The sequence below is a fragment of the Salvelinus namaycush genome, chromosome 1 (assembly GCF_016432855.1).
Source record: "Salvelinus namaycush isolate Seneca chromosome 1, SaNama_1.0, whole genome shotgun sequence".
Classification (NCBI taxonomy): domain Eukaryota; kingdom Metazoa; phylum Chordata; class Actinopteri; order Salmoniformes; family Salmonidae; genus Salvelinus; species Salvelinus namaycush.
The window spans coordinates 41,464,545-41,490,141 of NC_052307.1; the positions used below are offsets into that span (position 1 = coordinate 41,464,545).

The following is a 25,597-nucleotide window of genomic DNA, read 5'->3' on the forward strand; positions in this document are numbered from 1 at the left end:
AACCAGACACCTAGGTATTTGTAGTTGTCCACATATTCTCACATATTCAGAACCGTCCAGAGTAGTGATGTTGGATGGGCGGGCAGGTGCAGGCAGCAATCGGTTGAAGAGCATGCATTTAGTTTTACTTGTATTTAAGAGGTCCAGAAGTATACAGAATGGTGTCGTCTGCGTAGAGGTGGCTCAGAGACTCACTAGCAGCAAGAGCGACATCATTGATGTATACAGAGAAGAATTGAACCCTGTGGCACCCCCATAGAGACTGCCAGAGGCCCGGACAACAGGCCCTCCGATTTGACACACTGAACTCTATCAGAGAAGTAGTTGGTGAACCAGGCGAGGCAATCATTTGAGAAACCAAGGCTATCGAGTCTGCCGATGAGGATGTGGTGATTGACAGAGTCGAAAGCCTTGGCCAGGTCAATGAATACGGCTGCACAATATTGTTTCTTATCGATGGCGGTTAGGATATCGTTTAGGACCTTGAGCGTGGCTGAGGTGCACCCATGACCAGCTCTGAAACCAGACTGCATAGCGGAGATGGTATGGTGGGATTCAAAATGGTCGGTAATCTGTTTGTTGACTTGGCTTTCGAAGACCTTAGAAAGGCAGGGTAGGATAGATATAGGTCTGTAGCAGTTTGGGTCAAGAGTGTCCCCCCTTTTGAAGAGGGGGATGACCGCAGCTGCTTTCCAATCTTTGGGAATCTCAGACGACACGAAAGAGAGGTTGAGCAGGGTAGTAATAGGGGTTGCAACAATTTCGGCAGATAATTTTAGAAAGAAAAGGTCCAGACTGTCTAGCCCGGCTGATTTGTAGGGGTCCAGATTTTGCAGCTCTTTCAAAACATCAGCTGACTGGATTTGGGAGAAGGAGAAATGGGGAAGGCTTGGGCGAGTTGCTGTGGGGGGTACAGTGCTGTTGACCGGGGTAGGGGTAGCCAGGTGGAAAGCATGGCCAGCCGTAGAAAAATGCTTATTGAAATTCTCAATTATAGTGGATTTATCGGTGGTGACAGTGTTTCCTGTCCTCAGTGCAGTGGGCAGCTGGGAGGAGGTGTTCTTATTCTCCATGGACTTTAGTGTCCCAGAACTTTTTTGAGTTTGTGTTGCAGGAAGCAAATTTCAGCTTGAAAAAGCTAGCCTTGGCTTTTCTAACTGCCTGTGTACTGTATATTGGTTTCTAGCTTCCCTGAAAAGTTGCATATCACGGGGGCTGTTCGATGCTAATGCAGAACGCCATAGGATGTGGCAGTCAGGTCTGTAGAGAACCAAGGGCTATATCTGTTCCTGGTTCTAAATTTCTTGAATGGGGCATGCTTATTTAAGATGGTGAGGAAGGCATTTAAAAAAAATAACCAGGCATCCTCTACTGACGGGGTGAGATCAATATCCTTCCAGGATACCCCGGCAAGGTCGATTAGAAAGGTCTGCTCGCTGAAGTGTTTCAGGGAGCGTTTGACAGTGATGAGTGGAGGTCATTTGACCGCTGACCCATTACGGATGCAGGCAATGAGGCAGTGATCGCTGAGATCTTGGTTGAAAACAGCAGAGGTGTATTTAGTGGGCAAGTTGGTTAGGATGATATCTATGAGGGTGCCCGTGTTTACGGCTTTGGGGTGGTACCTGGTAGGTTCATTGATAATTTGTGTGAGATTGAGGGCATCAAGCTTAGATTGTAGGATGGCTGGGGTGTTAAGCATGTTCCAGTTTAGGTCGCCTAGTAGCACGAGCTCTGAAGATAATAGTTGGGGGGCAATCAGTTCACATATGGTGTCCAGAGCACAGCTGGGGGCAGAGGGTGGTCTATAGCAGGCGGCAACGGTTAGAGACTTGTTTTTAGAGAGGTGGATTTTTAAAAGTAGAAGTTCAAATTGCTTGGGTACAGACCTGGATAGTAGGACAGAACTCTGCAGGCTATCTTTGCAGTAGATTGCAACACCACCCCCTTTGGCCGTTCTATCTTGTCTGAAAATGTTGTAGTTAGGAATGGAGATTTCAGAATTCCGGCTAGAACATCCGGGTTGGCAGAGTGTATTAAAGCAGTGAATAAAACAAACTCAGGGAGGAGGCTTCTAATGTTAACATGCATGAAACCAAGGCTATTACGGTTACAGAAGTCATCAAAAGAGAGCGCCTGGGGAATAGGAGTGGAACTAGGCACTGCAGGGCCTGGATTCACCTCTACATCACCAGAGGAACAGAGGAGGAGTAGGATAAGGGTACGGCTAAAAGCTATGAGAATTGGTCGTCTAGAACGTCCGGAACAGAGAGTAAAAGGAGGTTTCTGGGGACGATAAAATAGCTTCAAGGTATAATGTACAGACAAAGGTATGGTAGGATGTGAATACAGTGGAGGTAAACCTAGGTATTGAGTGATGATGAGAGAGAAATTGTCTCTAGAAACATCATTGAAACCAGGTGATGTCATTGCATGTGTGGGTGGTGGAACTGAAAGGTTGGATAAGGTATAATGAGCAGGGCTAGAGGCTCTACAGTGAAATAAGCCAATAAACACTAACCAGAACAGCAATGGACAAGGCATATTGACATTAAGGAGAGGCATGCTTAGTCGAGTGATCATAAGGGTCCAGTGAGTAGTGAGGTTGGTTGGGGTAACGGCGATTCAGACAGCTAGCCGGGCCATCGGTAGCAAGCTAGCATAGGGGTCTGTTTTAAGCCACCTCGTGCGTTTGACAGTAGATTAGTGGGGTTCCGTGTGGTAGGGGGGATCAATCCAATTGGCAAAATAGATATAGTTATAGTTACCCAAGAAAAATTGTCCAATAGACCTATTCAGATAGCAGCCGATAAGACAGCTAACGATTAGCGGGCCGCAGATAGGCGTTCAGGTAACGTCGCGACGGAGGGGCCAGTTGGATAACTCCCTCGGGCAGATAAAACGGGTCCGGATAGGTGATTGTAGCCCAGGAGTGGCTGATGGAACTCTTCAGCTGGCTAGCTCCGGAATAATTAATGTTTGCTCCGGGATCGACGTAAGCCAATAGTCACACGGATAGCAGCTAGCTAGCTGCGAGATCCTGTTGTAAATGTTCAGAGCTTGCGGTTGAAATCCGGGGATATGGAGAGAAAAATAGGTCCGGTATGTTCTGGTCTGAGTCGCGTTGTACAAAACTGCCGATAGCTTTTCGAGCTAAACCGTGGTTAGCTGAATACTAACGTTAGCCAGTAAACTGGTTAGCTTCTGGCTAGCTTCTGGTTAGCTTCTGGCTAGCTTCTGGCTAGCTTCTATTGTGGATTTCAGATTTGAGGTACATAATATATATATTTTTTTATATTGGTGAGGCGGGTTGCAGGAGAGTGTTTTGAAAAGAAAATATATGAAAGATGTAAATATATATATACATGGGACACGACAAGACGAGGACAAAGGACGTCTGACTGCTATGCCATCTTGGAACAAAGGGGGAGGGAATGCTGTCACCTCCAGGTATGTATTTTGAACCATGTGAGCTGAGGGTCTCTCTCTCTCTCTCTCACTCTCTCTCTGCACTGTTTCCATTGAGACTCAGGATATAAAATGAGTGAGACTTTTATTCATTGTTTTATCTCCTCTGCATTTTTCAGTCAGCATCACTCTGCCTTCTCTTCCTCTGTCCTCTGCTGCTGTCACTTCTCTTTTAATCACCTTCTCCTCCTCTCTTCCTCCTCTCTGGGAACTCTAAAATCATCACACCATTATCCCAAACACAGAAAGTGTTTGATTTGTATGCATCTATTCCTCTGCCAGCTCGGAAATTGTTTTCCAGGAGAGCTGAGCGTGACTTGACCCGGCCCAGTTAGTCAATTACACAACTTGAACATTATACATTCGATCTCCCAAGCAATTTTTTAAGTTATGAAGACTTGCTTTCTTTCTTTTGAAAAACGACCCCTTCCTCTTTGTTACTATCGTCTCCCATACAGAAGTACATTAAAATGTGTCATCAGACTATGGATGTGTCCCAAATGGCACCCTATTCCCACTATATAGCACATTATGGGCCCAGGTCAAAAGTATTGCACTACATAGGGAATAGGGTGCCATTTAGGATGCACATTACATTAAGTCCTCTTAAACCTAATGCCTAAACGTTCAAAGAATGTAATTTAAAAACATGTACATTACATTCTCAGCGTCAACAAAACATTATCTTGTTAAGTGCGTTCAGGTGTGTTGGCCACTCCCATTAATTGGCCATGCATTATTTGGGGGCAGAAATACATTCTCGAACATGTGAACTTTTATGTGCCTTAATATCAAACTTGTATGCCATCTGTAAGTATGAATACAATTGTTAAATTACGAGCCTAGTTGGTTCAGCCACAGAAAAAGTAAGCAACCTTCCCGCCTGCCATGATTGGCTGAGATAATGAATGGGCTGGACATGCCAAGAGACGAGTTTGGATTGGTCTGCGGTGTAGCATCTTGTGTCTATAAAATGAGCTGCTCGTAATGCGTAGATAATTCTTTCTACTGCAGTTTTTTTAAAAGCTATAGCATTAGCCATGGATAACTGCAATATGTTGCTTCTGCTCTCAATAACATTGCTGCCCTGAATTTATCAGGCGCTATCGACAAAGGTCAGTGGGAAAAAGTTGTGATGGACTACTTTCTGGAGGACGATCGTGCCAAGCTAGCTAAAGTTAATGTTACATGTCTAAACAAAAGACCCCGAGTTAAAGCTTGCTGTTAGCTAGCTAACATTAACAGGGGTTAGATGGCTGGCTTGCTAGGTAACATTAACTTATGTGTATGAAGTGTGTAATGTTAGTATCTGGAATTTGTCTTTCAGCATCAATAGAACACGCCTGACTCTCCTCCACCAGTTATACAAGGAGAATGTTCTAATGCCTCCCATCAAAAAGAGAGCTGGCCCAAGCAAGCACAGGTTACACCTGAAGTATGAGGACTTGCAGCGAGTGGTGATCTTCATCAACAACTACACAGAGGATAATGCAATAGTATTACCAGGACGCCACCCGGGACACAAACACTTTGGTGGAAAGCTGCTGCCATCCCATGTCTCAAAATGTGGCGTCTTTACAAGGAATCGATGACAACACTTGGTATGTAAAGCATAAACACATTTTGATTATTTAATTGACCTCCAGCATGTTTGGCACTGTCTTCCTTCAGGAATCTGTGGAGAAAATTGCTGCCCCACATCTCAAGCACTAAGCCGAGGACAGACCTGTGCTGGCAGTGCCAGAGGAACAACTATCAGGTCTTCAGATCTGCCAATCTGCCAGAAGCTGTTAAAGTCAGCCAAGCTAAAGATGCAAGAGTAGCATCTCCTGCTTGTTCAGAGTGAGCGGTCTGTCTACCAGAAGATGGTTGCTGACTGCAAGACCACCTGTCAAGACCTTCAGCTGTCTCTGGGGGGCTCCTACTGAACCAGCAAGCAAAGACATCAGAATTTATTACAGCTTTGATTTCGCTCAACACGTAAGCAACATTTCCTCCTTTACACTGATTAAGGACAATAGATGGATAGATATACACACAAAAATATACATAAAAAAATATATATGGGAGGCAGGCAAATACCTTTCATTGAGCGGTGTAAAGACAGGGGTGAGACAATTAATTGTAATTTATCTTAATGTTCTTTGTTGTTTGCAGGTGCACTATCCATCTCACCCTATGCAGCCAGGTCCCATTTACTTTTTAACTTCTTATGGCTGGGGGCAGTATTGAGTAGCTTGGATGAATAAGGTGCCCAGAGTAAACATCATTCAAACAGTTTTAGAAAGAGTGTTTTCTATCCAAATCTACTGATAATATGCATATCCTAGCATCTGGGCCTGAGCAGCAGGCAGTTTACTTTGGGCACGCTTTTCATCCGGACGTGAAAATACTGCCCCCTACCCCAAAGAAGTTAAGGAGAAGTTTATCTAAAGTTCCATGTAAAACACTTGTATCTTATCAATGTCTATTATGAGTATTTCTGTAAATTGATGTGGCTCTCTGCAAAATCACCGGATGTTTGAGGCAAAACATTACTGAACATAACGCGCCAATGTAAACTAAGATATTTGGATATAAATATGAACTTTATCGAACAAAACATACATGTATTGTGTAACATGAAGTCCTATGAGTGTCATCTGATGAAGATCATCAAAGGTTAGTGATTCATTTTATCTCTATTTCTGCTTTTGTGACTCCTCTCTTTGGCTGGAAAAATGGCTGTGCTTTTCTGTGACTAGGTACTGACCTAACATAATCAGATGGTGTGCTTTCGTCGTAAAGCCTTTTTGAAATCGGACACTATGGTGGGATTAACAACAAGTTTATCTTTAAAATGGTGTAAAATACTTGTATGTTTGAGGAATTTTAATTATGAGATTTCTGTTGTTTGATTTTGGCGCCCTGCACTTTCACTGGCTGTTGTCAAGTCGATCTCAGCCGTAAGAAGTTAATGTCTATAAATAGATTAAAATCGTCTTCGCAGCTTCCAACGTATTCCAAAACCAAACTTTTGAAAAATATGAATTTTTTTAATATATATTTTTTATTTAAAATTTAAAAACCCTAATTTGCCATTAGCGGAAAAACAGAAAAAATTGAGAACGCTCTCCAAAATCAACCATTGAATGCAGGCTTTGTAATGGTCCTCTCCACTTTAGCCCTTATGTATCACCATCAAAGATTGGCATCAGTCCAGTACCACAGTGCTCAGCAGAAGCACATGCAAGACATGGCTGACATGAAGGGACAAGTACAAAGAACCGAGCAACTATTGACAAAAGCAGGAAATGAATGCATTCTGCTAACTGAGGAACTGCATTTGAAATCTGAACAATTAAAAGTAACTGCAAATACTTATGACGATGAACAAGCACTAGTGCAAATCAACAAAATAGTTTTCTACAGGAACAACTCGATTTGGCCAAAACTAAATACGATGTAGTCCACTCCAAACTAGATAAATCTGTTGAGTTATCTACAAACAGGAACGCGCAATTTTATAACATGCAGGCAGTTTTGTTGAACGTTACTCAAAGTAACAATGTTCTACTCCAAATGCTGCAGACCAAAGACGATCAGTTAACGGACACAATGACTAAGTTGGATGACAAATCAGCAGAACTCATTGAAGTTGCCGACCTAATGAATGATGAGAGAACTCAAGTGATGAAGATGGAAATATTGATTTCTAAGGAAAGGGAGAAAATCTCATCACTGAATCTCTCGCACCGTACTCAAGACTTCTATCTGCAAACCATGACAGATAAGTTTGAGACAGAAAGGAGCAAGTGTGACACTTATGTGTCAAATCAGTACTCTAAGCACTCAAGTGGACTCTGCAATGCAGCAGATGTTGTGGAAAATATTAAATCAAATACTACTCAGATACTGAAGCTTGTGAATTCAATTAGACTTTAATTGCAGAGTGCAACAAAGCCGAGCACCTCCATGGAAGTACTGCCTTCTCATTCTTAGTGCTTGGCTTTTATACATTTTTACCTTTACATAACGTCATCACCCCATTTGCTTTGTTACATAGTTTCCATTCTCTTATTGGCTCAGATATTGGGGCATAGATTCTATTGGTGGCGTGACATGCATACCCCTTAGCTAATGTTCTTGTCCAAAGGTCTTTACAAGTTCAGACCTACATTATCAATGTATGCTTAACTTGTGTGCGTGTCCAGTAGCCTTCACAAGATCAGATATGGCCCAGACCAGTCACGTCTTGTTAGTTTACCTTGCCTCATCTACACAGATTCTGCTTACGTTCTGTTCTTTACATGTCCAATGGTCAATTCGATGTTGATCTAGCTTGGACACTCACATAGGTTTAGCCTTCATTCTGCTTACATATGTCTAATATTTAAGCTTATATTGATAATTCTTTCTACTTCAAAGAGAACAGTATATGTTACTGAAAATCATCCGACGACTGGAAAATCTCCAACATAATATACCACCCTTAGGTACAATCTGGTGGAATTCCAGAACGGTCACGCGCTACAGTGTGACTATCCAACCAAGCAACCGGAGCCCGGTACTCAAAGGAATGAAGACGATAGAAGGTTTCAGACTTTGCCTCCCTCATGTGTCCTCCAGTCTTCTCCTCTTGGCCATTCGGCACTGAGTAATATAGCGCCTCTTCCCCAACAAAGCCAAAGCTTGGCTTCTCCTCTTGGCCTTTCGGCCCCAATTTCCCCACAGGATGAAGCCAACCCTCTCCACCTGCTTGGCACGCAAGCCTTGACAAACTCTTCAAAAATGTCCCCACCTTTGACCCCATTCCAGGTCAGCCAAATGATACTGAGACGTTCCTAGCTGACATAGAGGATGCATCGGATGGCTACCCGAACGCTACGGGTTCTGTCAGGGTTTACCTGTTGAAGCCAACATCAAAAAGACACATGATGCGGTTAATTCGTCTACAACAGCAACACGTGCAAAATGACTACGCTAAACTTGCCACAGCTTTGAAATTTGAATTCAGTGGTTCTGCAACTCACAAACAATAGCTCACTGGCTAACACTGTCAAACAAGCTTGGAATGAACACCCACAATCTTACTATCATAGGCTTTGTTGAGCTTACTTTGGACTACTCACTGAAACAAGAATGGAAGAGCTGTTACCATTCAAACAAATGTTTCTGTCGAACATGTATCCCACCTTCATTACCTACTTGGGCCCTACAGCCCACGTTGGCTTGCCTATCTTACAACTCAGAGAGCTTGCAAGCATAGCTTTTGAGGCATCAAAAGCTCGCCACGCTAAGAGCCCTGACAACTCGGTTTTGAAGTTTGACCAGGAGCACTCACTCCAGTTAGATGGTGCATTATCAGGTATTGGAGCGTTGAAAGATGACTCACAACAACGGTTTCTACCACAAAACCATGCATCCAATAACCACCTAACTAAATAACTGTAAAGTACGTCGCCATCGAAACAACTACCGCTACAATCGACCTGTTCGCTATGTTCCTGCACCCAACTCACACAAAGTGACAGAGCACAAGGGTAACCAAGGGTTCAAGGACAATCAAAACGTAGACCAATGTTCTCTAGTGGTTCCACTATGTGAAGAACTAAAGCAAGAAACATTTGAGAAAAGGGTAAAAGATAAGTCACAAGGACTATACGGGGAATTGCCGGACACCAGGTCCGCAGGAATTAACACCCTTGCAAGGAAGTTAAAAATCATATTTCTCCCGCTCTCACTCGAGATCCTATCCAGGGCCCGCTCGATCAAGAAACAAGCCCACAGGCTTTGTCTATAGACTCTGATACAAAGGTTCAGAAGAAACAGATCAAAAGCTTTGCTAAAACAAAGCCCACTCAAAATCAGAAAAGTCCATCTGTTTTCACCTTGAACAGAAATGGCACATCACGTCGTTGCGAAACGACCACTCCACTTTATGGGGAATATGTCCACCTAATGCAACTCTAAACGGCCATACCTGGAAACGGTCCTGGAGGACTGCTTAACTTGTCATGGGCTAATGGATTCGGGCGCGACAATATCGCTCATCTCTCAAACATTGTTTGATGATCTCAAAAGGGTTTTGAAGCCAACTAAACGTTGGTTAAAAGTGGAACGATGCGACACTAGCTTCAAGGTTTCACTCAGACTACCCCGCCTCTCACATTGAGAGTCATGCTGAAACTACACTTCCAGGACGTACCGCTCATTCATCCTGTGTATGTTACCAGCCTTGAATCTGAACCCCTGCAACTCGCAGCAGACTTGATGGATCGGTTACTCCCACTGATGGATTGGAAAACCAACCATGTATGGTCACAGGTCACAGTTCCTTCTCCACTGACCACACTGTCTTCTCCTAACGCTAGCTGCAACACAGTCATTCATGAGGGCTATCTGTCAAAAGCACCCCTTGGGAAAAATACGTTTTGAATCCTCGTCGTGCAGAATCCGATCCAAGGAGATATTACGAATTCTCGACACATTCCATCAGCAAACCTGATTGACCATAAATGTTCATGATTTCGAGCCAGCAGTCTCTGTGAATGAGCAACATCCCTCCTCCTTGAAGTCGTGCATTACGGTAGTTGAGAACTTCTCTTGCCCTTCGGACACTTCCGCAAGCACTGTGGCCGTCTCAGCAAGAAAAACATAGATGCGCAGTGTACTCTGCTTCCGATGATACATCTTCCACTTTGTGGGGGACTGTCACCCCTTACAATGACACTAATGACTCCCACTGGTGAAACACTTTGCTATTTCACAGACAGATATCCTCGTCTCAGTTCGCAGATACTGAAGAGGTTGCCACACGCGGACGCTGTGGTGGCTGACAGGCCTCGACAGCCACTGAGTATTTTGAAGCACAAACACCGGGAGATTTGGTGAAAAGGTTACAGCCATTCTCATAACAACACGGCCGCTGACAACTCGTACATCGGGTACGATCTTTTCATTTGTACCTTGGATACCAACAACAACCGCTGGTGGGCGGGTCCTGAGACACAAAGGGGGGAATAGTAGCCCAGACCCATGATGAGCCTCATCGAGGCCGATGGGGGGGGTCGAGACTACATGCAACACCGTACGAGGCCGCCAGAGGAGAAAACAAATCTAGTTGTAAACTTCCCTATGAGAACAGTGAGCAGCAGACAGGCCCCTAGACGGGGATAATCTTAGAACACTTCTAAGATATTACAGATGTGTACCAAACTGGTCGTAAAGAAGTCCAGTGGATGTTCCACCTCTAAAACAAATGGCAAAAATAGTCATTCATTGCCATGTGTAGGTTCAAATACAATACAACTAGTAAAATGCTCTAATCATGTATTCCAGTAGAATAACATTTCAGAATAAATCGGTAGGACAACTGGTCCCCTTGAGTACCAGTACCAATGCCAGCACAGTCAGTCCAGCCACAATCAGTAAGAAGGTCAGAGACCTCACAAGTCAAATTGCTATTGATAACAGAGGAGTTAGTAGTCACCCAGATTGCAACACGTGTAAGGGAATCTCCAGAAAACTCTTCTGATGGTCAACACATATGCCACTAATAAATAGAACCCTCCATTCAGGAGGAAAGTTATTAGAAGACATGAACCATGATCACACCGCATACGACTGGTTCAGTGCTTATAGAGTACTTCCATCGTGAGGTTAGCTCCTCTGTGGATGACATAGCTATGAAATAGACTCCTTCATACCTACCACCACTACAATGGTGTAAGACACATTGACGTGTAGTAAAACTACTACAGGGCCCCTTAACAAATGTCTTGAGGTCGACATCAATTCTTACTGACCTCCAGGCATTGACCTGGAAATTATCTGATGACATCAGACTCATTCTGAACACATTTCAGCCTACCCGGATACTTGGTTTCTTTCCCATGGTACAGTGGGGCAAAACAGTATTTAGTCAGCCACCAATTGTGCATGTTCTCCCACTTAAAAAGATGAGAGAGGCCTGTAATTTTCATCATAGGTACACTTCAACTATGACAGACAAAATGAGAAAAAAAATACAGAAAATCACATTGTAGGATTTTTAATGAATTTATTTGCAAGTTATGGTGGAAAATAAGTATTTGGTCACCTACAAACAAGCAAGATTTCTGGCTCTCACAGACCTGTAACTTCTTCTTTAAGAGGCTCCTCTGTCCTCCACTCGTTACCTGTATTAATGGCACCTGTTTGAACTTGTTATCAGTATAAAAGACACCTGTCCACAACCTCAAACAGTCATACTCCAAACTCCACTATGGCCAAGACCAAAGAGCTGTCAAAGGACACCAGAAACAAAATTGTAGACCTGCACCAGGCTGGGAAGACTGAATCTGCAATAGGTAAGCAGCTTGGTTTGAAGAAATCAACTGTGGGAGCAATTATTAGGAAATGGAAGACATACAAGACCACTGATAATCTCCCTCGATCTGGGGCTCCACGCAAGATCTCATCCCGTGGGGTTAAAATGATCACAAGAACGGTGAGCAATAATCCCAGAACCACACGGGGGGACCTAGTGAATGACCTGTAGAGAGCTGGGACCAAAGTAACAAAGCCTACCATCAGTAACACACTACGCCGCCAGGGACTCAAATCCTGCAGTGCCAGACGTGTCCCCCTGCTTAAGCCAGTACATGTCCAGGCCCGTCTGAAGTTTGCTAGAGAGCATTTAGATGATCCAGAAGACGATTGGGAGAATGTCATATGGTCAGATGAAACCAAAATATAACTTTTTGGTAAAAACTCAACTCGTCGTGTTTGGAGGACAAAGAATGCTGAGTTGCATCCAAAGAACACCATACCTACTGTGAAGCATGGGGGTGGAAACATCATGCTTTGGGGCTGTTTTTCTGCAAAGGGACCAGGACGACTGATCCGTGTAAAGGAAAGAATGAATGGGGCCATGTATCGTGAGATTTTGAGTGAAAACCTCCTTCCATCAGCAAGGGCATTGAAGATGAAACGTGGCTGGGTCTTTCAGCATGACAATGATCCCAAACACACCGCCCGGGCAACGAAGGAGTGGCTTCGTAAGAAGCATTTCAAGGTCCTGGAGTGGCCTAGCCAGTCTCCAGATCTCAACCCCATAGAAAATCTTTGGAGGGAGTTGAAAGTCCGTGTTGCCCAGCAACAGCCCCAAAACATCACTGCTCTAGAGGAGATCTGCATGGAGGAATGGGTCAAAATACCAGCAACAGTGTGTGTGAAAACCTTGTGAAGACTTACAGAAAACGTTTGACCTCTGTCATTGCCAACAAAGGGTATATAACAAAGTATTGAGAAACTTTTGTTATTGACCAAATACTTATTTTCCACCATCATTTGCAAATAAATTCATTAAAAATCCTACAATGTGATTTTCTGGATTTTTTTCTCTCATTTTGTCTGTCATAGTTGAAGTGTACCTATGATGAAAATTACAGGCCTCTCATCTTTTTAAGTGGGAGAACTTGCACAATTGGTGGCTGACTAAATACTTTTTTGCCCCACTCTATGTGCGCTGGTGTAAGCACAAACACACACGTACAGCGAAACATTTAATAAGGATTTATGCTTGAGGGTCTGAACAAAATACCAGCCTTAGTAAAGTTGAAAAGTTACTTAGGCCTTTTGAATCTACAGCTGCAGTACTCACCAGTTGCTCCACAGGGGTCCATAGGTCATCCCTGTCGACTGCCCGAAGCTGGGGGCTTAGAGCTGTAGACTTATCATGTAGTCAACTTCGGATAGTGCCCTAAGCAACACACCGCAAATTAGGAACGCCCTAGATATGACATTAGACAATGCCATGATAGAGTTATTTTGCCAGGACGTTGGACGTATATAGAATACAGTCCAATTAGATGATTTTGGTGTGATAAATATATTTTGTATATATTTTGTTTATGCTTTCATTCCTTTTTGTTTCAGTTCCTTTGACACTTAGGAAGTGATAGAGCCATAAACAAAGTCCCCATACAACCATCACCTAGTGCTACAACGCCGCTCATTTGGGAAGAAATGTAACTATGTATTTCATGTGTGTGTGAAAACCACATTTTTCCGGTGCCCCGACTTCCTAGTTAATTAAAGTTACATGATTAGTTTAATCGTGTAATTAAATTACACATAGAGAATTTGTATACAGTCTTCACATTTAATGATAGTCACAGACATGACAGATAAAACCTCCCAGGAAAACTTTCAGGGAACCATAGTAAAACGTTCTCAGAACCTCCCTACAACCTAAAAAATGTACGTTCCCAGAACAGACAATTTTCACATCCGTTCTGAGAATGTGTTTTAAAAAATTATCTGTTTTACCGATCAGGAAACTTATGGTTTTGTTCCCAGAACCACTGGGAAACCAAAAAACGTTTCCACAACTTCCAAGGAACCAAAGGTGCTAGCTGGGTTGGTTTTGGAACATCCTCAGCACATTTAAGGAACTTGACAAAAAAAAACATTATTTTCTTGGTATTTCATTACTTTACAGAACATTTCCTAAAAGCTCAAACATGGTTACATTTAATATAAATCGTTTTAATGTTCTAGGAACGTTCTTCAACTGGTTTGACATTGGGAATGTTCTCAAATAGTTCAGAGAACGTTAAGAAACAACATTCTTCTGTGGGAATTTCAGTACTTCAGCATAACGTTTCCTACAGGTTTATTCATGATTCTATTTAAAGTCATGTTCTCAAATTGAAACTAGGCATAAATCACATTATAAGACTCATAGGTCCACTTAGCAATGCATGACTACAATGCATGACCAGGAAGATGAAATCAGGTTCTGTTCTATTCTTCCCAGCTGTGACCCGGTCCAGATCTGATATGAAATCTATCCACATCCAGCATGATCAGATAGCTGTCAAGAGGAAGTCTCTGCTAGAGGACTAATGAAAAGAGGATGGAGATAAAGACTGACACTATAGTCTGAGTATGGAACAGATGAGGGACTGAGCAGTTGTAGCCTTCAGGGGGTAAAATGAGATAAGTGGACTTAACTTGCTTCTCCACCAGACAGATAGGAATTTATCCAGGAAAACATTGCTGTCTCCTGGCCATGTTAGAGCACTACAACAAAACACAGTCAGTGGAACTGCTCTCACCCAAGGCTCAGACTGACTGCCAGGAGTGTTTCTAGGATTTTTGAAATGGGGTGGCCAAGGAGGGACCAGAAATCAGTCATGTGTGGCCATGGAAAATCAGATTGTATCACAAATAGCGTTGAAAATTTAAACTACAATGCATTGTATTGAATAATTGTTTAAATAGTTAATTTCTATCTGCCCTAATTTATTCAAATCCATTTGAAGTGATCCATATTGCTCCATATTCAAGTTCGATACATGTTCGGTGGTAACTCCCCCTCCAAGGACTTGTTTTCCCATCCAAGGAATTTTTTGAAAGTTTAAGCTGATTTACTGCATTTCTACACAATTTAAAAGCTTTAAAATGCTTTTTGGAGAACAGCAAAAACAGCCATTATCACCTTGGCTGCTGTAGCTTCATTCATTGACCTCAGTCGACAAGGGACATAGCTATACATAACGTTCTAGAACAAACACTTCCCAGTTAGCACAGGGACAGCGTTATGGGCGGGCCTTAGGGGGCCTGGACAACCCAACCGTAAAAATATTTTTATATTGATAATTTATTTTGACGGAGACACAAAGAAAGAAGCATCAATCTCAGATAAATCATTAGAGCAAACGAAACAGCGCCACTCTGTCTCAGTTTGTGTAGCCCATCTATCTGACGCTGTCTGGACCAAAACAGAATGGCATACATATAGTTACACAGAGGGGGCGCTGTTTCACTCATTCAGATGCTTTCTATTGTGAGATAGTTGCGACTTGAAGGAAAGTTGGCGGGTGCACAGTGCTCTGTTCGGATGCTGGAATTATTTTGAAGGAACGTGCAAAGGTAACCTACTTTTTCAAGTGATTTGTTTGTATCAGAAAACATCATGACGGGTTTCATTCATTAAAAGTTAATACATGTTAACAGTTACAGTTATGTCTTCACTATAAAACCCAACATAGAACTGCTAAAGCAGTCATTTGGACTGTTCATGATTTTTAAAGCCCCCCTGCGTCCTTGACTTTTCCGAAATAAGTCTATAAAACAAACTCTCGTTAGAATCTTTATATCACTAACAGAACTGGTGTTATAACAACTTTTAGGAGGGCATTTTTGCATTAAGAACATCTTCCTAATATTGTGTTGCACCCCCCTTTGCCCTCAGAACAGCCTCAATTCATCAGGGCATGGAATACAAGGTGTCGAAAGCATTCCACATGGATGCTGGCCTATGTTGACTCCAACGCTTCCCACAGTTGTGTCAAGTTGGCTGGATGTCCTTTGGGTGGTGGAACATTCATGGTACACACAGGAAACTGTTGAGCGTGAAAAACCCAGTGAAAAACCCAACTGCGGTGCAGTTCTTGACATACTCAAACTGGTGCGCCTGGCACCTACTATCATATTCCGTTTAAAGACAGTTAAAGATTTTTTCTTGGCCATTCACACTCTGAATGGCACACACACAATCCATGTCTCAATTGTCTCAAGGCTTAAAATCCTTCTTTAACCTGTCTCCTCCCCTTCATCTACACTGATTGAAGTGGATATAACAGGTAACATCAATAAGGGATCATAGCTTTCACCTGGATACACCTGGTCAGTCTATGTCATGGAAAAAGCAGGTGTTCCTAATGTTTTGTACACTCTTTGTATAATAACAGATAAATTATCTGTTAAGGGCAGGTGGCCAGGGGCCCTGAAATCCATGGCACCGACATTGACTATGCCACTAGCATAGTCAGTGTAGTCAGCTCAGCTATCCCCATTGAGACTGTGTCTGTGCCTCGACCTAGGTTGGGCAAAACTAAACATGGCGCTGTTCGCCTTAGCAATCTCACTAGGATAAAGACCTCCTCCATTCCTGCCATTATTGAAAGAGATCGTGATACCTCACATCTCAAAATAGGGCTACTTAATGTTAGATCCCTCACTTCAAAGGCAGTTATAGTCAATGAACTAATCACTGATCATAATCTTGATGTGATTGGCCTGACTGAAACATGGCTTAAGCCTGATGAATTTACTGTGTTAAATGAGGCCTCACCTCCTGGTTACACTAGTGACCATATCCCCCGTGCATCCCGCAAAGGCGGAGGTGTTGCTAACATTTACGATATCAAATTTCAATTTACCAACAAAAAAAATGACATTTTCGTCTTTTGAGCTTCTAGTCATGAAATCTATGCAGCCTACTCAATCACTTTTTATAGCTACTGTTTACAGGCCTCCTGGACCATATACAGCGTTCCTCACTGAGTTCCCTGAATTCCTATCGGACCTTGTAGTCACAGCAGATAATATTCAAATTTTTGGTGATTTTAATATTCACATGGAAAAGTCCACAGACCCACTCCAAAAGGCTTTCGGAGCCATCATCGACTCAGTGGGTTTTGTCCAACATGTCTCTGGACCTACTCACTGCCACAGTCATACTCTGGACCTAGTTTTGTCCCATGGAATAAATGTTGTTGATCTTAATGTTTTTCCTCATAATCCTGGACTATCGGACCACTATTTTATTACGTTTGCAATGGCAACAAATAATCTGCTCAGACCCCAACCAAGGAGCATCAAAAGTCGTGCTATAAATTCTCAGACAACACAAAGATTCCTTGATGCCTTTCCAGACTCATTCTGCCTACCCAAGGACGTCAGAGGACAAAAATCAGTTAACCACCTAACTTAGGAACTCAATTTAACCTTGCGCAATACCCTAGATGCAGTTGCACCCCTAAAAACGAAAAACATTTGTCATAAGAAACTAGCTCCCTGGTATACAGAAAATACCCGAGCTCTGAAGCAAGCGTCCAGAAAATTGGAACGGAAATGGCGCCACACCAAACTGGAAGTCTTCCGACTAGCTTGGAAAGACAGTACTGTGCAGTATCGAAGAGCCCTCACTGCTGCTCGATCATCCTATTTTTCCAACTTAATTGAGGAAAATAAGAACATTCCAAAATTTATTTTTGATACTGTCGCAAAGCTAACTAAAAAGCAGCATACCCCAAGTGAGGCTGGCTTTCACTTCAGCAGTAATACATTCATGAACTTCTTTGAGGAAAAGATCATGATCATTACAAAGCAAATGACGGACTCCTCTTTAAATCTGCGTATTCCTCCAAAGCTCAGCTGTCCTGAGTCTGCACAACTCTACCAGGACCTAGGATCAAGAGAGACACTTAAGTGTTTTAGTACTATATCTCTTGACACAATGATGAAAATAATCATGGCCTCTAAACCTTCAAGCTGCATACTGGACCCTATTCCAACTAAACTACTTAAAGAGCTGCTTCGTGTGCTTGGCCCTCCTATGTTGAACATAATAAACGGCTCTCTATCCACCGGATGTGTACCAAAATCACTAAAAGTGGCAGTAATAAAGCCTCACTTGAAAAAGCCAAACCTTGACCCAGAAAATATTTTAAACTATCGGCCTATATCGAATCTTCCATTCCTCTCAAAAATTTTAGAAAATGCTGTTGCGCAGCAACTCACTGCCTTCCTGAAGACAAACAATGTATACGAAATGCTTCAGTCTGGTTTTAGACCCCATCATAGCACTGAGACTGCACTTGTGAAGGTGGTAAATGACCTTTTAATGGCGTCAGACCGAGGCTCTGCATCTGTCCTCGTGCTACTAGACCTTAGTGCTGCCTTTGATACCATCGATCACCACATTCTTTTGGAGAGATTGGAAACCCAAATTGGTCTACACGGACAAGTTCTGGCCTGGTTTAGATCTTATCTATCGGAAAGATATCAGTTTGTCTCTGTGAATGGTTTGTCCTCTGACAAATCAACTGTACATTTCAGTGTTCCTCAAGGTTCCGTTTTAGGACCACTATTGTTTGCACTATATATTTTACCTCTTGGGGATGTCATTCGAAAACATACTGTTACTGCTATGCGGATGACACACAGCTGTACATTTCAATGAAACATGGTGAAGCCCCAAAGTTGCCCTCGCTTGAAGCCTGTGTTTCAGACATAAGGAAGTGGATGGCTGAAAACGTTCTACTTTTAAACTCGGACAAAACAGAGATGCTTGTTCTAGGTCCCAAGAAACAAAGAGATCTTCTGTTGAATCTGACAATTAATCTTGATGGTTGTAAAGTCGTCTCAAATAAAACTGTGAAGGACCTCGGCGTTACTCTGGACCCTGATCTCTCTTTTGACGAACATATCAAGACTGTTTCAAGGACAGCTTTTTTCCATCTACGTAACATTGCAAAAATCAGACATTTTCTGTCCAAAACTGATGCAGAAAAATTTATCCATGCTTTTGTTACTTCTAGGTTAGACTACTACAATGCTCTACTTTCCGGCTACCCGGATAAAGCACTAAATAAACTTCAGTTAGTGCTAAATACGGCTGCTAGAATCCTGACTAGAACCAAAATATTTGATCATCTTACTCCAGTGCTAGCCTCCCTACACTGGCTTCCTGTTAAGGCAAGAGCTGATTTCAAGGTTTTACTGTTAACCTACAAAGTGTTACATGGGCTTGCTCCTACCTATCTTTCCGAGTTGGTCCTGTCGTACATACCTACACGTACGCTACGGTCACAAGATGCAGGCCTCCTAATTGTCCCTAGAATTTCTAAGCAAACAGCTGGAGGCAGGGCTTTTTCCTATAGATCTCCATTTTTATGGAATGGTCTGCCTACCCATGTGAGAGACGCAGACTCGGTCTCAACCTTTAAGTCTTTAGTGAAGACTCATCTCTTCAGTGGGTCATATGATTGAGTGTAGTCTGGCCCAGGAGTGTGAAGGTGAACGGAAAGGCTCTGGAGCAACGAACCGCCCTTGCTGTCTCTGCCTGGCCGGTTCCCCTCTCTCCACTGGGATTCTCTGCCTCTAACCCTATTACAGGGGATGAGTCACTGGCTTACTGGTGCTCTTTCATGCCGTCCCTAGGAGGGGTGCGTCACTTGAGTGGGTTGAGTCACTGACGTGATCTTCCTGTCTGGGTTGGCGGAGATCTTTGTGGGCTATACTCGGCCTTGTCTCAGGATGGTAAGTTGGTGGTTGAAGATATCCCTCTAGTGGTGTGGGGGCTGTGCTTTGGCAAAGTGGGTGGGGTTATATCCTTCCTGTTTGGCCCTGTCCGGGGGTATCATCGGATGGGGCCACAGTGTCTCCTGACCCCTCCTGTCTCAGCCTCCAGTATTTATGCTGCAGTAGTTTGTGTCGGGGGGCTAGGGTCAGTTTGTTATATCTGGAGTACTTCTCCTGTCTTATCCTGTGTCCTGTGTGAATTTAAGTATGCTCTCTCTAATTCTCTTTCTCTCTCTCGGAGGACCTGAGGCCTAGGACCATGTGTCAGGACTACCTGGCATGATGACTCCTTGCTGTCCCCAGTCCACCTGGCCGTGCTGCTGCTCCAGTTTCAACTGTTCTGCCTGCGGTTATGGAACCCTGACCTGTTCACCGGACGTGCTACCTGTCCCAGACCTGCTGTTTTCAACTCTCCAGAGACCGCAGGAGCGGTAGAGATACTCTTAATGATCGGCTATGAAAAGCCAACTGACATTTACTCCTGAGGTGCTGACTTGCTGCACCCTCGACAACTACTGTGATTATTATTATTTGACCATGCTGGTCATTTATGAACATTTGAACATCTTAGCCATGTTCTGTTATAATCTCCACCCGGCACAGCCAGAAGAGGACTGGCCACCCCTCATAGCCTGGTTCCTCTCTAGGTTTCTTCCTAGGTTTTGGCCTTTCTAGGGAGTTTTTCCTAGCCACCGTGCTTCTACACCTGCATTGCTTGCTGTTTAGGGTTTTAGGCTGGGTTTCTGTACAGCACTTTGAGATATCAGCTGATGTATGAAGGGCTATATAAATACATTTGATATGATTTACTCATTCTAACTCAGATATCATGTTAACATGGCATAAGTCACTACAAAATGTTTAGAATTCCAGGACATTAGCTTTAAAATTTTAAAAATGTCTCTCCACCCCATGACAAATGGGATGAATTGCAGGAAATGTCCTATAAAATTGTAACGTTTTCTCTCCGCCCCATGACCAAATGTGTAGAATTGCAGAAAACGTGCAGTCCAATTCAGCCGTTTTTATCTCAATATCAAACAATTTCAGGGTAACCATACTGTGATTGTTGTCCCTCACGATGAAATCAGGGAGGGGACTGTGAATCTGTCTTCGTCCATCCATCTGTCTGTCCATCCATTAGTCACATGCGATATCTCAGACAGCACTGGCACGATTTTGACTAAACTTGGGTGAATGATGTGTCTTGCCATAGAGATCTGGCATTTACAAAATTACCTTGATTGGCCCAATGGGGGCTTCGCATCATTCATAGGGGACTATGTTTGCTGTTGCCATTTTTGGACATACTGTAACGGCTGTCTTCGGGTGAAAGAGAGGAGGACCAAAATGCAGCGTGATGATAATCCATATTTAAACGACGAACAAAAACAACAAACTGAAAGAAAGAACCGAAGACGCTACAGTCCTGAACTAGGGAACACAGAACAGATGAACACACGAACAGGAACAATCACCCACAAAACACACTACAAAACAGGCTACCTAAATATGGTTCCCAATCAGAGACAATGACTAACACCTGCCTCTGATTGAGAACCATATCAGGCCAAACAAGAAACCCCACATAGAAACAGACAACATAGATAATACCCACCCAGCTCACGTCCTGACCAACTAAATAAAGACTAAACAAAGGAAATAAGGTCAGGAACGTGACACATACTCTATATGCATCTCCTCGTGTTTCCCATAACGACCTACAGCAGCAGTCAAAAGTTTGGTCACACCAACTCATTCAAGGTGTTTTCATTATTTTTTACTATTCTCTACATTGTAGAATAATAGTGAAGACATCAAAACTAGGAAATAACCAAAATACATTTTATATTTGAGATTCTTCAAAGTAGCCACCCTTTGCCTTGATGACAGCTTTGCGCACGCTTGGCATTCTCTCAACCAGCTTCATAAGGTGAAATGCATTTCAGTTATCAGGTGTGCCTTGTTAAAAGTTAATTTGTGGAATTTCTTTCCTTCTTAATGCGTTCGAGCCAATCAGTTGTGCTGTGACAAGGTAGGGGTGGTATACAGAAGGGGCGGTAAAAGACCAAGTCCGTATTATGGCAAGAACAGCTCAAATAAGCAAAGAGAAATGACAGTCCATCATTACTTTAAGACATGAAGGTCAGGAAAATGTCAAGAACTTTGAAAGTTTCTTCAAGTGCAGTCTCAAAAACCATCAAGCGCTATGATGAAACTGGCTCTCATGAGGACCGCCGCAGGAAAGGAAGACCCAGAGTTACCTCTGCTGCAGAGGATAAATTTGAGTTACCAGACTCAGAAATTGCAGCCCAAATAAATGCTTCACAGACTTCAAGTAACAGACACATCTCAACGTCAACTGTTCAGAGGAGTTTTCGTGAATCAGGCCTTCGAGGTTAAATTACTGCAAAGAAACCACACCAATAATAAGAAGAGTCTTGCTTGGACCAAGAAACACGAGCAATGGACATTAGACAAGTGGAAATCTGTCCATTGGTCTAATGCATGGGTGTCAAACTCTGGCCCGCGGGGTAATTATATTTGGCCCGCGAGACAATACCAAATTACTACTAGAGCTGGCCCGCCGGTATTATACAGCGCATTCACCGCTAATACTACGAATCCCATAATGCTCTGCTGTTGTTTTCGCGCGCCAATCAGGACAGGACCCAGAAATGCCCTCTCCTCTGTGACAGTAGTCATAGCAACATAGACGCTACAACTGTCAGCGCGCTATCCCTTCCCAAAAATGGCGAAAAGAAAGGCAGAAAACAGGAGCTTTCTGGACAAGTGGGAGGCAGAATATCTGTTTACATATGTAAAAGACAAACCTGTTTGTCTTGTTTGTGGAGTCAACGTGGCTGTAAGTAAGGAGTACAACATTAGACGACACTATGAAACGAAACACCATGACAAATACAAGGACCTGGACATGACTCAAAGGAGCCAGAAAGTAGAGGAGATGAAAAGAAGTTTGGTTTCACAACAGAATATGTTCAAAAAAGCCACATCACAAAGTGAGGCTGCTGTAAAGGCTAGTTATATAGTGGCAGCAGAGATCGCAAAATCAGCCCGGCCCTTTAATGAGGGAGAGTTCGTGAAAAAGTGCATGATGAAAGTTTGTGACCTCGTATGCCCAGAGAAAAAGCAAGCATTTTCAAACGTGAGCCTGAGCAGGAACACAGTAGCTGATCGCACATGTGATCTTGCCACCAATCTGTATGACCAGCTGATGGAAAAGGGAAAAGATTTCGTTGCGTTCTCCCTCGCTGTGGATGAGAGCTGCGACGCATCTGATACTGCTCAGCTGTCAGTCTTCATCCGTGGAGTGGACTCAAATCTGTGTGTTACGGAGGAGCTATTGGGATTCAAATCAATGCATGGCACAACCACAGGAAAGGAAATCTTTGAGGAGGTTTCCAAATGTGTAACTGAAATAAAGCTGCCGTGGGATAAACTCGTTGGATTAACGACAGATGGTGCGCCAGCGATGTGCGGTAAAAAGAGTGGACTGGTGGGCATGGTTCGGGAGAAGATGCGGGAAGAGAACTGTGCAGGTGAGCTAACTGTTTACCACTGCATCATACATCAGGAATCACTGTGTGCCAAAGCCCTAAAGATGGAACATGTTATGACCACAGTAACACAGGTAGTTAACTTTATAAGAGCCAAAGGTCTGAATCACCGCCAGTTTAAATTTTTTCTAGAGGAGTGTGGTTCGGAATACGCAGACGTGCCGTATCACACAGAGGTGAGATGGCTAAGCAGAGGAAAAGTACTGAACAGATGTTTCGAGCTGCGTGAGGAAATATGTCAATTCCTGGAAACCAAAGGGAAGGATACAGCAGAGCTCCGGGAGCAAAAGTTTCTGTGTGAGCTGGCCTTTCTCTGTGACATCTCGAGCCATCTCGATGCGCTGAACCTGCAGCTTCAGGGGCGGGGGCGCATCATCACAGACATGTACGCTGCAGTGAGGGCCTTTAAAACTAAACTGTGCCTGTGGGAGAATCAGATGCTGCAAGGAAACCCTTGCCATTTTCCCTGCTGCCAAACCATAAAAGCGCAGATCTCTACCGCCGTGTTCCCATGCGCACAGTTTGCTGAAAAACTCAGTGTTCTCGCCGCTGAGTTTAGCCGGCGATTTGCCGACTTCGATGTCCAGAAATGTAGGTTTGAACTGCTTAGTAATCCCTTCGCAGTTGATGTGGAAAATGCACCAACCAACATCCAAATGGAGCTGATTGAACTCCAGTGCAACGACACGCTGAAGTCAAAGTATGATGCTGTGGGCGCCGCACAGTTTCCACGGTTCATCCCTGACACAATGCCTCAGCTCCGCACCCAAGCTGCTCAGATGCTCTCCATGTTCGGCAGCACTTATCTATGCGAACAACTTTTCTCCTCGATGAAGATGACCAAAACAACTCACAGGAGACGTCTGACTGATGAACACCTTCGCTCGATACTGAGGATTTTTTCAGCTCAGAGCCTGAGCCCAGACATTGATGAACTAGCATCCAAGAAGAGATGCCAGGTATCTGGCTTGGGCACATCAGATCAGTGTGCAATAATTAACGTTTTCTTTGTGCACTTTTTCTTGCTACAAGGCATGGGCTTGAATGGTTGATTGATTTATTATCATTTTATTTGTAAAATTATTAGCCAGTGGAAAAAGTTTATTTTGGTATTTAAATCAGAAGGCTGCAAATAGAAAAGAGGCATACGATTTTTATTTAAATTTTATTTATTTAATAAATGAATGCCATTGATGTGTTTTTTCATTTGAAATTCGATTTTGCATGTCTCCACTATTAAATTATATATTGTATGGTAATAAGCGATGCTTGTTCCATATTCAATGTTAAAGCAAAACTTGTTTGGGTCCATATTAAAAGGTTCATTTGTTCAATGTTGGCCCGCGACTTTGTTCAGGTTTTACATTTTGGCCCACTGGTTATTTGAGTTTGACACCCCTGGTCTAATGAGTCAAAATTTGAGATTATTGGTTCCAAACCAATGTGTCTTTGAGACGCAGAGTAGGTGAACGGATGATCTCTGCATGTGTTGTTCCCACCATGAAGCATGGAGGAAGAGGTGTGATGGTGTGGGGGTGCTTTGCTGGTGACACTGTCTGTGATTTATTTAGAATTCAAGGCACACTTAACCAGCATGGCTAACACAGCATTCTGCAGCGATACGCCATCCCATCTGGTTTGCGCTTAGTGGGACTATCATTTTGTCGTGATGTTGCTATTGTTAATGTGATGACATGCAATTTATCGAATAAGTAACTGTGTTTATTATTATGTGGTAAAATTAATAATGTAACAATTAACTCAGTAACCTGGGGCACCAAGGGAAAAGTCTGTACCGTTTCCCAAATTAACTCAAGAATAAATCAGAATCTCGATATCATAGCAGTCTATAATTTCCTCATATCAGTCTCATTCTGAACGTCGCATAATCCTTTAAATCGGCACAAACCTGGGTCTCACTAATCATTCCGTACCACACAAATGGAGTTGATTATTTATTTACTAACAAGCTAAATGATAGCATAAGACACACACACACACACACACACACAGTCTAGGTTATTGATTAGAAGTTAATACAATGACAACAGGTCCCTAGCGGACCAACACAATATGACACGTGTTACACAAGATGGAGATTTAAAAAGAGAGAGCAAGAGAAAAAAAGCAACACTTGACAACATTTGTAAACTATGCTTAGTTTAGCCCTAACACCTTGACCCGAACTGCCGCTCTTATGGGTAAAAATTGTAATGGATTTCATTTACGTGTTGAAGGTCTCTGTTGGGTATCTCTTCATGGGCTGAGTTCCGCTTAGTGGGATAGGTTCGGCCGACGCCTTGTTCTTTCGATGGCCGTCTCCTTCGTTATCGGGTGTAAGTCTCTGATTCTCCACAAGATTTCACAATGTTCTTTCTCTTAGTTGTCTGTTTCCTTGCATTCGTTCTGTAAGAGTGGTCTTCTGAGGAGGC

The 25,597-nt window shown here is 43.1% G+C and overlaps 1 protein-coding gene across 1 annotated transcript; it reads left to right on the forward strand.

Annotated features, from left to right (window-relative positions):
• The first annotated feature begins 22,339 nt into the window (after window positions 1-22,339).
• LOC120043950 (general transcription factor II-I repeat domain-containing protein 2-like) lies at window positions 22,340-24,313 on the forward strand. Its single transcript, XM_038988550.1, has one exon. It carries the CDS (start codon window positions 22,340-22,342, stop codon window positions 24,215-24,217), a length of 1,878 nt encoding a protein of 625 aa, XP_038844478.1. The 3' UTR covers window positions 24,218-24,313.
• Window positions 24,314-25,597: the final 1,284 nt, after the last annotated feature.

Excerpts from the sequence above, each read along its gene's own strand:
- LOC120043950 (XM_038988550.1), top strand. The coding sequence starts at position 22,340 with ATGGCGAAAAGAAAGGCAGAAAACAGGAGCTTTCTGGACAAGTGGGAG.